The following is a 13,704-nucleotide window of genomic DNA, read 5'->3' on the forward strand; positions in this document are numbered from 1 at the left end:
TACTTAACATTCTCATAGATGTAATTCAACATATGAAATTTTCCTACAGTATCCAATTTTGTGTTTCCAATTTTTTTCTCTAAAGGGTGACTGGTGGTCACATGGTAAGACACTGGAGCATCCATTTCAACCACCTTATGACACTAAGAGCACCCAAAGGAGTGACTTCAAAAAACCAACATGCCCATTGGTTTTGCCAGTCAAACACAGCAGGATGCAAAAGCCTTCCTGTGGAATAGGTAAGGTTAGCAGTGGCAAACCTCTTCTTCATTATCTCAGGTTATTGCTATAAAATTAACATATATTAGATATAATGGCACCTCCTGAGAAAACTACTTCTCTACAAGAGTATATACAGCAAGTGCAATCATTGACCAGTTTGTTCCTTATCCCTTCTTAGTGGACAGCTGAATCCAAATAGGTTTAATAAAACAATACAAGTTGTACTGATTAGTTACATTAGCCTCTAGAGCAGAAAATTAGTGACATTCTGCTCATTGTTGTTGCCACCATATTTTTTTAAAGTATCATAACTACTAGAAGAGTAGGCAAAACTCTATGGTAGCATCTCTTAAGGTATACCCTGAGAAGCCAAGTTTTGTATAATGTTTATAGATACTGCTCAAAAAGAATTGGTGGGGGCAGTGGTCAAATAAGCTTTGTGAAAACAATTCGTAAACAGGTTTCTTTACTGCAGAACGCAAATCCTTTATTATGGGCATAACTTTCCAAGAAGGGGAATAAAGAATGCTGCATTTCCCCCACTCATTGATCACCTTACCCTTTCAGAATCATTTCACATGTCTAGATTCCCAGAAAACATAAATTAGATAATACTGTTACATGGACTATTCAATAAGACACTTTCAGGTCTAAAATTCATTTTACCTGATAATGTCATTATAGTGAACTAAGTATTTCACATTTTATTCAAGTTGTATGTGTGTCATAACACACAACCTAGTCATATCTACCTGAGAAGTAGGATTTAGCAAGTCTTACTTAAGCAAGTGTAGACTCAAGTCAAAACAAAAAGATTTATTGAGCACCCACTCTGGTCCTCATCCCATACAAAGGATATTGAGGTACATAAACTGAACCTCAGATACACATGACCATAGATAACAGAGGATCACTTTTAGAGGCCAAGAGCTCCTTACTTAATTGTAGCCTTTTTACCTCTATGATCTTGCCAGTCTAGATAAAGATACAAAGAGAATGAGATTGAAGGTCAGGACATTAGAAAATGGTCATATTCAGCATAATTTCTGCCTCAAGGATAGCAGTTAATGAAGAGGGACCAACTGTGAGGTAATCTAACAATGCCTCTCATTTAGAAAGGTGATGAAGTTTCCACTTCTGGTTCAGGATGTTAGACTGAGCCCAAACATCGGTCTCCCCTCTCTCCCAAGACCCTATTAAAATGGTAGCAGGGAAGCGGATGTGGCTCAAGCAATAGGGCTCTGGTCTTCCACATAGGAGGTCCAGGGTTCAATACCCAGGGCCTCCTGGTGAAGGCAAGCTGGCCCATGTGGCCAGCTGGCCCACACAGAATGCTGCCCTGCATGAGGAGTGCTGCCCCAAATAGGAGTGCTGCCCCGCGCATTAGTCCTGACCCAAGTGGACAGTTGGCAAACATGGAGAGCTGATGCAGCAAGATGATGCCACAAAAAGAGACACAGAGGATAGACAAGAGATGAAGTAGAGGTCCAAACCCTGGGCCTCCTTGACCCGTGTGGAGCTGGCCCATGCGCAGTGCTGATGTGCGCAAGGAGTGCCGTACCACGCAGGGGTGACCCCCGCGTAGGGGAGCCCCACGCACAAGGAGTGCGCCCAGTAAGGAGAGCCGCCCAGTGCCAAAGAAAGTGCAGCCTGCCCAGGAATGGCGCCGCCCACACTTCCCGTGCCGCTGACGACAACAGAAGCAGACAAAGAAACAAGACGCAGCAAATAGACACAGAGAACAGACAACTGGGGGAGGGGGGGAATTAAATAAATAAAACCTTTAAAAAAAAAGAGAGGTGAAGTAGATCAGGGAGCTGAGGTGGCACAAGAGAATGATCACCTCTCTCCCACTCCGGGAGATCCCAGGATCGGTTCCCGGAGCCACCTTATGAGAATACAAGCAGACACAGGAGAACACACAGCAAAGTGACACAGCAGACAATGGAGGGAGGGGGGAGAAATAAATAAATTAATCTTTTTTAAAAAATGGTAGCCAAGTGATAAACCCATAAAGATGAAGGGAGGAAGGAAACAGGCTGCCTTGCAAACTTTCTGGAATGTGGAAAAAGAATCTGATGGATAAAAGGGAACAAAGATGCAGAAACCTGGAATACCTCAAAGGAGAGGCAGCGAAGAAGAGCCACTGTTCTTGACAAAACCTCAGAGTAGAAGCAGGCTCAGTCATCAAGCATAGCAGAAGGCAGGATGAAAAGGGTAGTAGAAATCAGAGGGTTACTTAAAAGTCTGTTCAATAACCACTCCAGTTATGAGCATTACCTCCTATTCCAGAACAGATACTACTGGAGTCCAGTATTTTATCCACTGACAAAAACAAAACATGACAAACAAAAACCTTATTGAACCATCTGCCAGTGAAACATTTATGATTGCTAGGATAGATTTTTGAATCCCCAAGTAGAACTGTCCCTAGCATTTGGAGGCATTAAATTCCTAGTTAGCTGTCCTTTTCATAGGAAAAACATAACTAGATATCAACTACCACACCAGTTACTTTAGTAAATCAATCCAGTTCCCCGTCTATTCTTAATTACGAATGGAAAACCAAAGAACAGAATTATACCAAGGAAGTATCTCAGGGTATAAACAACAAAATGCAAGACTAGACAATTTGAGAGAAGAAAAATAACACAAAGGATCAGTCTGCAAGGACCAACCTCTCAGGAGCTCCAAAAAAGGGTGAAAATGAAAGTGGGGTAATTACCAAAACGTAACATTTATTGAGTGCATACTATTTTCCAGGCACTTTTGGTGTGTTCTAAATATTAACTCTAATTTTCACACCAACCCTATGAGGTATAATAGTATATTAATAGTATTAATAAGATCATTTTTCAAATGAGAAAGCAAACAGTAACTTGCTCAAAGCTACTTAGCTAATGATTTGTATTTGAACTCAGATCTAGCGACCGTACTCATAACCAGATTAGAATGAAGTTTCCCAGTGTAAAAGAGAGCCATTGAAAGGCCCCAAGTGTGAAGGGAAAAAGAACTCATACCCATTCATCATCATGGAATTGCAAAACACCAATTATAAGGAAAAGGTTCTAAAAGCCTCTAGAAAGACAATAAGAATCTAGAAAAATAAGTTACCATCTAAGGAATAAGAACCAATCTGGAATTAGACTGTCAGCACTGATTCAAGGGCACAATGGAGCAATGTTTTCAAAGTTCTCAGGGAACATAATTTTTAATCTAGAAAAGAGTTTATTTGTCATGGATGCTATGAACCGTTTTCCTTCAAGTAGCACTAGCCACTGAACCCACTGAAAAGGAAATATAATCCTAGTACAATATTTGGCCCTTCAGTGAACAAAATTTCTGTGATTATATAATTTTGTAAATACTGTCAATTAGTTTTCAATTTTAGAATCAATCTATGGACAAAATATGAAAAGTGTAAATATGGTTACAAAGCAGAATGAAAAATAAAACATACAGTTACATATGGGGAATCGAGATACGGTCTAATGTGAATGAAAGAAGGAAGAGAAGTTTAAAGTTCAAAGAAACCAGTTTAATAGATTTACCTCTCCAGCCCCAATCGTTTTGCTGAGTGTCAAATTCACTATGCAATCACCTACTTAACATCTCCTCCTGGCTTCTCACCCTGGAGGAAGTTTGATAACTGAGAAGCCTTTCTTAATTCTTCCCTTTCCTCCCCCTCTACATTCAGTCATCTGCCAATCATGATACCTGTCTCTCCAAAGTATATCCCAGGGGAAGTGGACTTGGCTCAACTGATAGAGCATCCACCTACCATATGGAGGGTCCAAAGTTCGATACCCAGGGCCTTCTGACCAGTGTGGTGAGCTGGCCTATGTGCAGTGCTGCCACATGCAAGGAGTGCCATGCCACGCAGGAGTGCCCCTGTGTAGGGGTGCCCCATGCACAAGGAGTGTGCCCCGCAAGGAGAGCCACCCTACGTGAAAAAAGTGCAGCCTGCCCAGGAGTGGTGCTGCACACACAGAGAGCTGACGCAGCAAGATGACACAACAAAAAAGAGATGCAGTTTCCCAGTGCTGCCTGACAATGCAAGCGGACACAGAAGAACACACAGCGGATGGACACAGAGAGAAGACAACAGGGGGAAGGGGAGAGAAATAAATTTTTAAAATAAATAAATCTTTTAAAAAAACAAAAACAAAGTATATCCCAGATCTTCTCCTTTCCCTCTCTACTGTTAGCACTGTAGTATAGCCACTGTTAACTCTGTTTGCTTTCTTTCTCCTCCACGGTATGTTTTTCCTACCGTGGTCAGAAGGATCTTTTTAAAACACAAATGGTATCTTTCTTTTCCTATAGGTCCCCCAGGTACTTCTCATTGCTAGTAGAATATATTTCAAATTCCTCACTTACACCGCCCTGTTGGATCTGCCAAATCTACCTAATAGCTATTGCTCCCCCTCCCATTCTACATGCTGTGATACAGGAATTTAGGACCAAGGAGGTAGGGAATGCTCTCTGGAAGTCATGCTTGTTTCCAAACTGACCTGTGCCTGTTGTACTTGCTATTGTAATTCCATAATTCAATTACATATGCTTGAGAATTAAAATCTGTGTATGAAAAAGAAAACCCTTCTATAAAATATTTGAAATTGAATGCATTGGAAAGATTAATAAAAGTCAATCGCTAAAAAATTTTTGCTAATTAGGCGTGGACAAAATAATTTTAAAAGATGAGCTGGGGGTGAATTTTAAAAATCTCCAAGGTCTCTGCACTCATTTTCTACACCCATGTCTTTAAGTTTTCATTCCCTGTTTAAGAAATGGAAACTGGGAAGGCTGTATTAGGGGTGTGCTTTGTGCAAGAAACACAAAATGGAATTCAATCAATGGATACTTCTTCAAAGGAAATGCCTTGACATTCCAACAAAAATTTGGTAAGTGAACTGGTTAAAATATCTGAGTACAGTATATATATAATTTTCTATGACTTTGCTTGAGTTCTTTTGATTACCAACCAATCAGGTCCCAGTCCTTTGGTATATAAGGAATTGTTTCTCCATTTTAATGAGGAATATGAGAAGCTTAGTGGAAGGTGAGACAGAGAGGTTGACTTTGTTCTAGTGTGCTCAGGCAGGAGCCCAGCCATTTCAAAAGGAGCCCTCCCAAAGTCAGTGTCTACTGGGCTGTTGTTTTGAACTAGTCAATTTTTCCAGAGAGAAATCCTCCATACTTCTGCTTGAGTTGAGGGCAAAAAATCTGGGAGCCCAACTGCTCCTTTTAAAGACCCCGAAGCTGTCCTCTTTTCAATCTTATCTTGTACCACTTGAATTCCTACTGCTGAGGTATCTGGTGGCTTCAATTTCTAAACCTTAATGTAATGTTATGCTATGAATTATCTGACTTTTTATAGGTTTAATGAATAATTACACATTAATCGACAGGATGATTTCATGCAAAATCATAGAGTAATCTAAACTAACATATACCATACAATCTAGGCCTGCTATTTATTCACATATTAGACAGTTGTGGGGTACTAAATGAACATGATTAAAACAATGAAAATATTTTAATGTAGCATTTAAACATATGTATATAAACCTGTCTATATATGCCAGATTATTTATATATTTATTCATATAAACATATAAAAATGTCTGTGTAAACACGCATTAATACTGATTAAAAGTCATTTTATACTCATTCTATTCCATCAGTCCACTTAATTATGCCTGGTCTTTGGCATCTCAGCAATGTTATCTTCTGCTGACAATGAAAGTGCCCTTTATGTCTTATACCACCACACAGTTCCTGGCTACCATCCATGTTCAACTTAATAAATGACTGTGCTCCATCACATATGGGTCCCCATAGGAATAAGTGTGTGTGTTTTGTTTTGCGGAAATGAAACTACAAATTAGAGCAGCCTACCTAAATTGTGATGTAGGTATTTCATACTTAAATGAAATTTTGGCTGTTTATTAACTACTTGCTATTATAATATTCTTTGAATTGCAAATTCAGACACAGTGATAAAATTAATTTTGTAAGGTAGGTTTTAGTTTGTGTTGCTTCTGTTGCACTAAGGTGTAGCATAATTATGATTTCTTGCTATAATTATGTATAAGTTTCTTTTTATTGTATTTTTTAAATCTCTTATTTTTACATTAATAATCTTTTTATATGAGATCAGTAATATTGAGAAGAGCAGAGTTTCTAATAGAAAAATATTACTGGTGAATGTTTTTAAGCAGACTAACAAAAAGCTAGCTAAGCAAAGTAAAAGCTGCTAAATTCCCACTCAGGAGCAGGTTGTGGGTTTGAATAAATCCTGGCTGTGTTAATAAAGTATAGATGGCTAGATACCAACTTGTTTGATATATCCTTGTTTAGTAAATTCTTATTTTAATTAGATCAAGTTTCTAAGTAACAGTGGGCTTCAAACATTCTTTATGGACTTCACCTTATTTATGTATTTTTTAATTTAAGATTTAAAAAAATTTATTTCTCTCCCCTTTCCCGCCCCACCCCAGTTGTCTCCTCTCTGTGTCCATTCACTGTGTGTTCTTCTGTGTCCACTTGTATTCTTGTCAGCAGCACTGGGAATCTGTGTCTTTTTGTTGCATCACCTTGTCTCATTTTTCATACTTCTCATCTAACAAGTCTTCTTTCAAGTAATTGCTAGGGTCCAATTTGAATTTTTAAGTACAATAGCCATTGAGAACCTGAATATCTTCTTCAGTGTTTTCACTCATAGATGTGCTTCACTATTCTGAGTTTCTTTAAAAACATGATATGTTTGCAAAAGTGAATATAGTAGTTATGTCTAACTTTAATAGGTGTAATATCTGAGTAAGGAATTTCCCTCATTTATAGTTAAGATTACCTTTCACTTCCCTTTATCGGTCCCAGTAATGATTTTTTTTATTAGAAAAGTTGTAGATTTACAGAAAAAGTATGATAAAATACAAAGTTCTTATAATCCACCTTATAATTAACACCTTGCATTAGTGTGGTACATTTGTTACAATTGATGAAAGAACATTATTATGATTGTGCTATTGACTTTAGTCCATGTTTTACATTAGGGTTCATTGTTCGTGTTGTTCAGTCCAATGTTTTTTTTGAAGTTTTATTCTAGTAACATATATACAACCTAATATTTCCCCTGTTTAACCACATTCAAATATATAATTCATTGTTGTTAATTACATTCACACTGTTGTGGTACCATCACTACCATCCATTACCAAAGCGTCTCCATTATTCTATATAGGAACTCTGTCCATTTTAAGCCTTAACTTCCCATTCCCTATCCCAACCCCCACTCCTAGTAATCTATATTTTAGTTTCTGACTCCATTATTTTGCTTATTCAAATGATTTCATATCAGTGAGATCATAAAATATTTGTTCTTTTGTTGTCTGTCTTATTGTTTCACTCAACAAGAACGAATTTTTAAAAATTATTGTATTCTATATTCTGGGAGGTTCTAGGTCACTATTTAAAATGCATTTCATTTCAATTGATTTAGAGTATTTCTGTTTCAGTTATCTGCATAACTAACCATCCAAAACTTAGTTGCTATAAGCAAGAACCATTTTATTTGCTCATGGTTCTGGGTTGGTCTTGGTTTGGCAGTTCTTTGGCTGGTCTTCCTGGCAGTCACTTATATGTCTGCATTCAGTTGGCAGGTCCTCTGAAAACTGAACTCACCTGAGATGCTAGCATGACTGGGCCTTTCCCTCTCAATGTTGTTTCTCCAGCAGGATAGCTGGCAGCTCATGTAGGAACTAGAGATGTGAATATTTAATTCACTGGTGGTGCCAATGTTTTTAAATAGTCCTCTCAGTGAGAGTTTAGAAGTAGCCAGTTCTCCATATTTCTTTCTCTGAAAAACATCTTTAAATTGCCCTCTTAAATGAATGAAAGTATAGCTGGGTATAGAATTCTGGGTTCACAGTCATTTACCTTTTATGCTTTGGAGATTTTAGTCTATTGTTTTCTGGATTCTACTGTTTTGTCAAGTCTGCAGGAAGTCCAATTATTGATTCTTTGAGAGTAATCTATTTGTTTAAGATTTTTAATGTTCAAGAGGGAACTTTGTATATAGAAAATCATTTGCAGTTATGATTTAAATTAATATTCCAATTTAACATTACAAACAAAAACATTATTTCTTTCCCTAAGCCTATAATTTTAAAATATTATAAAATATAAGAATAATAACTTTTACTTCTTCCCTAGTGTTTAATTCAAGTTGAACAAAAAGAAATAACCCTCTTTAGGGAGGTTAATGTTAACTGAAAGACAGCTAGAAGTTAATCTAGGGACTGTCTAACAGTGGTTTTGGCCACAAATGAGGATTGTGGTTAATAATACAAATGCAAGAATGCTCTTCTATTACAAGGTATTAAGAATATGGTAATACATGGAAAGAATGCAACTAATGTAACTTATGAACAGTAATATTGTAATATTTTGTAGTAAAGGCAAAGAATGTACTATCCCAATGCTAAATGTTAAAAAAAAAAAGAATGTGGGGAATATGGGATTTAGTTTTATGATCAAGCATTTTTTTTTAAATTTTATCCCCCCCCATGGCTTTTTGGTTGCTGTCTGCTCTCTGTGTCCATTCACTGTGCGCTCTTCTGTGGTTTTTGTTTTTTTTTTTCGCTGTTGTTGCATCACCTTGCTGAGTTGGCTCTCTGTGGCGCCCTGTCTGGTGACTCTCTGTGGCATGCAGGTGAGCCTGCCTTCACAAGGAGTCCCCAGGACACAAAACCAGGGCCTCCAATATGGTAGATGCGAGCCCAACTGATTGAGCCACAGCTGCTTCCCGTGATCAAGCTTTTTTTTTTTTTCATTTTCTTCATTAATGAGGAGACCTTGGTCATATCATTTAACCAATCTGTGCTCATTTATTCATCTTTCTGAACACTGGAGGAACAATTGAGTTTGTTTTTAGGATTAAATAAGATAAATATGTCTGGACAGGATTTTTAAAAAGTAATGCTTCCATAATTTGTTAAGCTGCCTTTTGTCTATTTTTTTTTGAAGTTGAAATAAAATTCTTTTTAAAAAGAAAAAAAATTCCCCTTAATTAGGTCTCACAAATAAGTCAGTTACTTTTCATTAACATTTTATAGAGTTTTTTTATTTAATTCTCTTCTCTTCTTAAATACTTAAAAAACATGACAAAGAAAACATAAAACCTTAGTAATCAAATCTTCCCCAAAACTTAAAAAATTATTATAAATTTAATAAGCAATAGTAAATCCAGTGATTGTAAACATTCTAATACTGTTTATAAGTTTAATCATATTTTCCAAAAATTGTTAGTTCAACACCAGCAAACCAGTATATCAGTATCTCTTTTGATATAATACATTAAATAACAAATATAAATTATAGATGTGAATTTACTTTATCATCTCAATATTAATCTCAAACATTACTAGAACTGAAAAGATTAACCAATCATTTATTCTTCTAGAGTGTGAGTCCAAGAATATTGGTTTTAAATTTTATTAAAGCATTCATTTTGAGAAAAAGCTACTCTGACCAATCATTATTCATTTTCCTAGAAAAAGAATTGTCTGATATGCTATTTGTATTACATATAATTCTTTTTTTTTTTTTTAAGATTTTTATTTATTTAATTTCCCTCCCCTCCCCCGGTTGTCTGTTTTCTGTGTCTTTTTGCTGCGTCTTGTTTCTTTGTCCGCTTCTGTTGTCGTCAGCGGCACGGGAAGTGTGGGCGGCGCCATTCCTCAGCAGGCTGCTCCCTCCTTCGCGCTGGGCGGTCTCCTTATGGGTGCACTCCTCGCGCATGGGGCTGCCCTACGCGGGGGACACCCCTGTGTGGCAGGGCACTCCTTGCGCGCAGCAGCACTGCGCATGGGCCAGCTCCACACGGGTCAAGGAGGCCCGGGGCTTGAACCGCGGACCTTCCATGTGGTAGACGGACGCCCTAACCACTGGGCCAAAGTCCGTTTCCCTGTATTACATATAATTCATGGCTAGGTAGTACTGTGATCATTATAGAGAGCTTTTTGATGATGATAGAAATTTTGCTCTATGCATTTCATTTACTAAAATCTCCATGTGGAACTTAAATTCATCAAACTTAAAGTTTTCTTCACAGTGTGTAGATGTGAACTTATAGTCTGAGCAACAGAAATTTTTCAGATGTTGGAAATTGCTGGTATTGAATTTTTTATTGAAATATATCATTCCTAAATGAACATAAATAAACAGTAAGTGTATAGTAAAAGTTGTGAATTACAAAGCAAGCATGCATATTATCATACAGGGCTCCCATACATCACCCCACCACCAGCACCTTTCATTGTTGTGAAACATTTGTTACAAACTATGAAAGAGCATCATCAAAATATTACTACTAACTATATCTGTATTACATTTGGTGTTATCTTACCCCAACCCATCTAATTATCAACACTCTGTATTAGTATTATATATTTGTTATAGTTCATGAGAGAAAGTTCACATATTTGTTTTGTTAACTACAGACCATCTTCCACCACAGGATTCCCTGTGTTATACAGTCCCATGCATTGTACAATCCATTCAAAGCATTTATTCAGAGGCTCTCATTTTCACCCACAATTGTGCTGTCATCTCCTCAGTCAACTTTAGAAGTTTTCATTACCCCAAAAGAAAAAAAAAAACTCATACCTCCTTATATCCCCCTATTGTTGCCCCTTAGAAATGATATAATTTCTTCTGTTATTGCTGCAAAGATATTACAATATTATTATAACTATCATCTGTAAGTTAGATTAGTTGTAATTTTCTTGTGTATCACCATATTCTTAACAATTGTAAAAAAGCAATATTCTTATATTTATACTATTAACCACAATTTTCGTCCACTACTAAAACCACTGTTATACAGACCCTAGATTAACCTCCAGCTTCCTTTCAATTGACATTTACTTTCCTAGACTATCTCTTTCAGCCATGAGCACATTTATAAATCAGCAGTGTTATATTCACTATAATGTGTTACTGTCAACTCTATTAATTTCTATGCTTTTATCATAAACCTTATTAAAAATTCTACCTACATTAAGCATGAGCTCCCATTTTCAACCTACATTCTATCTCCTAGTAACCTATACTCTAGGGTTACCCCTATGAGTTTACTCATTGTATTTAGTTCTTTTTAGTGAGACCATATAATATTTGTTCTTTTGTGTCTGGCTTATATCACTCAATATAATGTCCTTAAGGTTCAACCATGTTGTTTTATGCATTTTAATTACATTTCTTCTAATAGCTGTATAGTATTCCACTGTATGTATATACCACAATTTTGTTTATCCATTAATCATTTAATGGACACTTAAGTTGTTTCCATATTTGAGCAGTTTTGAATAATGCTGCTATGAACATCAGTGTGCAAATATCAGTTTGTGTTCTTGCTTTCAGTTCTTCTGAATATGTTCCTAGTAATAGGATTGCTGGATCATATGGCAGTTCTATTAATATATACAGCTTCTTGAGGAACTCCCAAACTGTTTACCACAGAGACTGTACCTTTCTACATTCTCACCAAAAGTGAAAGAGTGACCCCATTTCTTCATATCCTCTCTAGCATTTGTAATTTTCTTTTTGTTTTTTTTTCCAACAATGGCCATTCTATAAGATATGAAATGGTATCTCATTGTAGTTTTCATCTGCATTTCCCTAATAGCTAGTGATGTTGAACAATTTTTCATGTGCTTTTTGGACAGTTGTATTTCCTCTTTGGAAAAGTATCCAAGTATTTTGCCCCTTTTTAAATTGAGTTGCTTGCCTTTTTTATTACATTTTTATTAGAGAAGCTGTAAACTTACAAAATAGTCATGCACATGTGTAGAATTCCCATACACCAACCTTCCACCAACACACAACATTGTGGTGGAACATTTGTTACAAATTATGAGATGATATCATCAGACCATTATCATAAAATATGCTCTATAGTATACATTTGGTATATATTTTTCCATACTCCCCTATTATTAACATAGTACATCTTTGAAATTGGTGCAAGAATATTACAGTATTGCTGTTAACTATAGTCCATAAGTTACATTAATTGTGTTTTTCCCATGCATCTCCATATTCTTACCATCTTACAATAGTAATGTCCATTTGTTCTATTTCATAGAAGAACATTTTTGTATTTGTACTATTACCCACAATTCTCATCCACCTTACTCCAAAACAAAAACTAGCCAGAATGTCAAATACTAAAGACAGAGAATCCTGAGAGCAGCAAGAGAAAAGTGATGCATCACACACAAGGGATACCCAATGAGATTAAGTGCCAATTTCTTATAAGAAACCACGGAGGCAAGAAGGCAGTGATATGATATATTTAAGATACTGCAAGAGAAAAACTGCCAGCCAAGAGTCTTATATCTGGCAAGATTGTCTAAAATAAGGGTGAGTTTAGAATATTCACAGATAAACAGAAATGGAGAGAGTTTGTAACCAAGAGTCTGGCTTTGTAGGAAATACTAAAGGGAGTGCTACAGCCTGAAAAGAAAAGACAGGAGAGAAAGGCTTGGAGGAGAGTCTAGAAATGAAGATTATATCAGTAAAAGTAACTAAAAGTGTAAAAAGAGTAGTGAAAACAAAGTATGACAGATAAAACATAAAACCCAAAGGTCAAAATGGATGAAATAAGAACTGCCTTTACAGTAAAAGGGTTGTCAGTCTTTTGGCCATTGAGTTGTATATCTTTGTATAACATGGAAATCAAGCCCTTATCAGATATGCGGTTTTGAAACATTTTCTCCAACTATAGATATGTCTATTTCTGACTTCGCAATTCAGTTCCTTTAGTCATTATGTCTATATGCAAGTACAATGCTGTTCTTACCACTGTAGCTAGATAATATGCTTTAAAGTCAGGAATTTAATGTCTTCCAACTTCATTCTTTTAAAAGACAATTTTGACTTTTCAGGGCCCCTTACCCTTCCAAAAAATTTGATAATTGACTTTTCTATTTCACAGAAAAGGCTTTTGAGATTTTTATTGGAATTGAATTGAATCTGCAAATTAGTTTGGGTAGAATTGACATCTTAACAATATTTAGTCTTCCAGTCCATGAATGCAGAATGACCTTCCATTTATTTAAGTCCTTTTTGGTTTCTTTTAGCAATGTTTTGTAATTTTCTGAATACAGATCATTTATGTCCCAAATTTTTTCCTAAAATATTTCATTCTTTTAGTCATTACTGTAAATGGAGTATTTTTCTGACTTCCTCAGATTTCGCATTAGTAGTGTATAGAAACACTACAGATTTTTGCATATCCCACCATTTTGCTGAACTTGTCTATTAGTTCTAGAAGTTTTGTGGTGGTTTTATCAAGATTTTCTAGGTATAGAATCATATCAGCAAAAAGTGAAAATTTTACTTCTTCCTTTCCTATTTGGGTGCCCTTTATTTCTTTTTCTTTCCTACTTGCACTACCTAGGACTTCTAGCACAA

At 36.2% G+C, this 13,704-nt stretch overlaps 1 protein-coding gene across 1 annotated transcript in view; it reads left to right on the forward strand.

The window, feature by feature from the left end:
* CIMIP6 (ciliary microtubule inner protein 6) overlaps nt 1–13,704 on the forward strand; it is a 54,613-nt gene that overhangs the window by 15,983 nt on the left and 24,926 nt on the right. The window contains exon 3 of the mRNA XM_004454239.3: nt 86–239. Coding sequence (XP_004454296.1) covers nt 86–239 — 154 coding nt within the window. The remainder of the gene's footprint in view (nt 1–85; nt 240–13,704) is intronic.

This window comes from Dasypus novemcinctus, chromosome 17 (genome assembly GCF_030445035.2).
Source record: "Dasypus novemcinctus isolate mDasNov1 chromosome 17, mDasNov1.1.hap2, whole genome shotgun sequence".
Taxonomy (NCBI): Eukaryota; Metazoa; Chordata; class Mammalia; order Cingulata; family Dasypodidae; genus Dasypus; species Dasypus novemcinctus.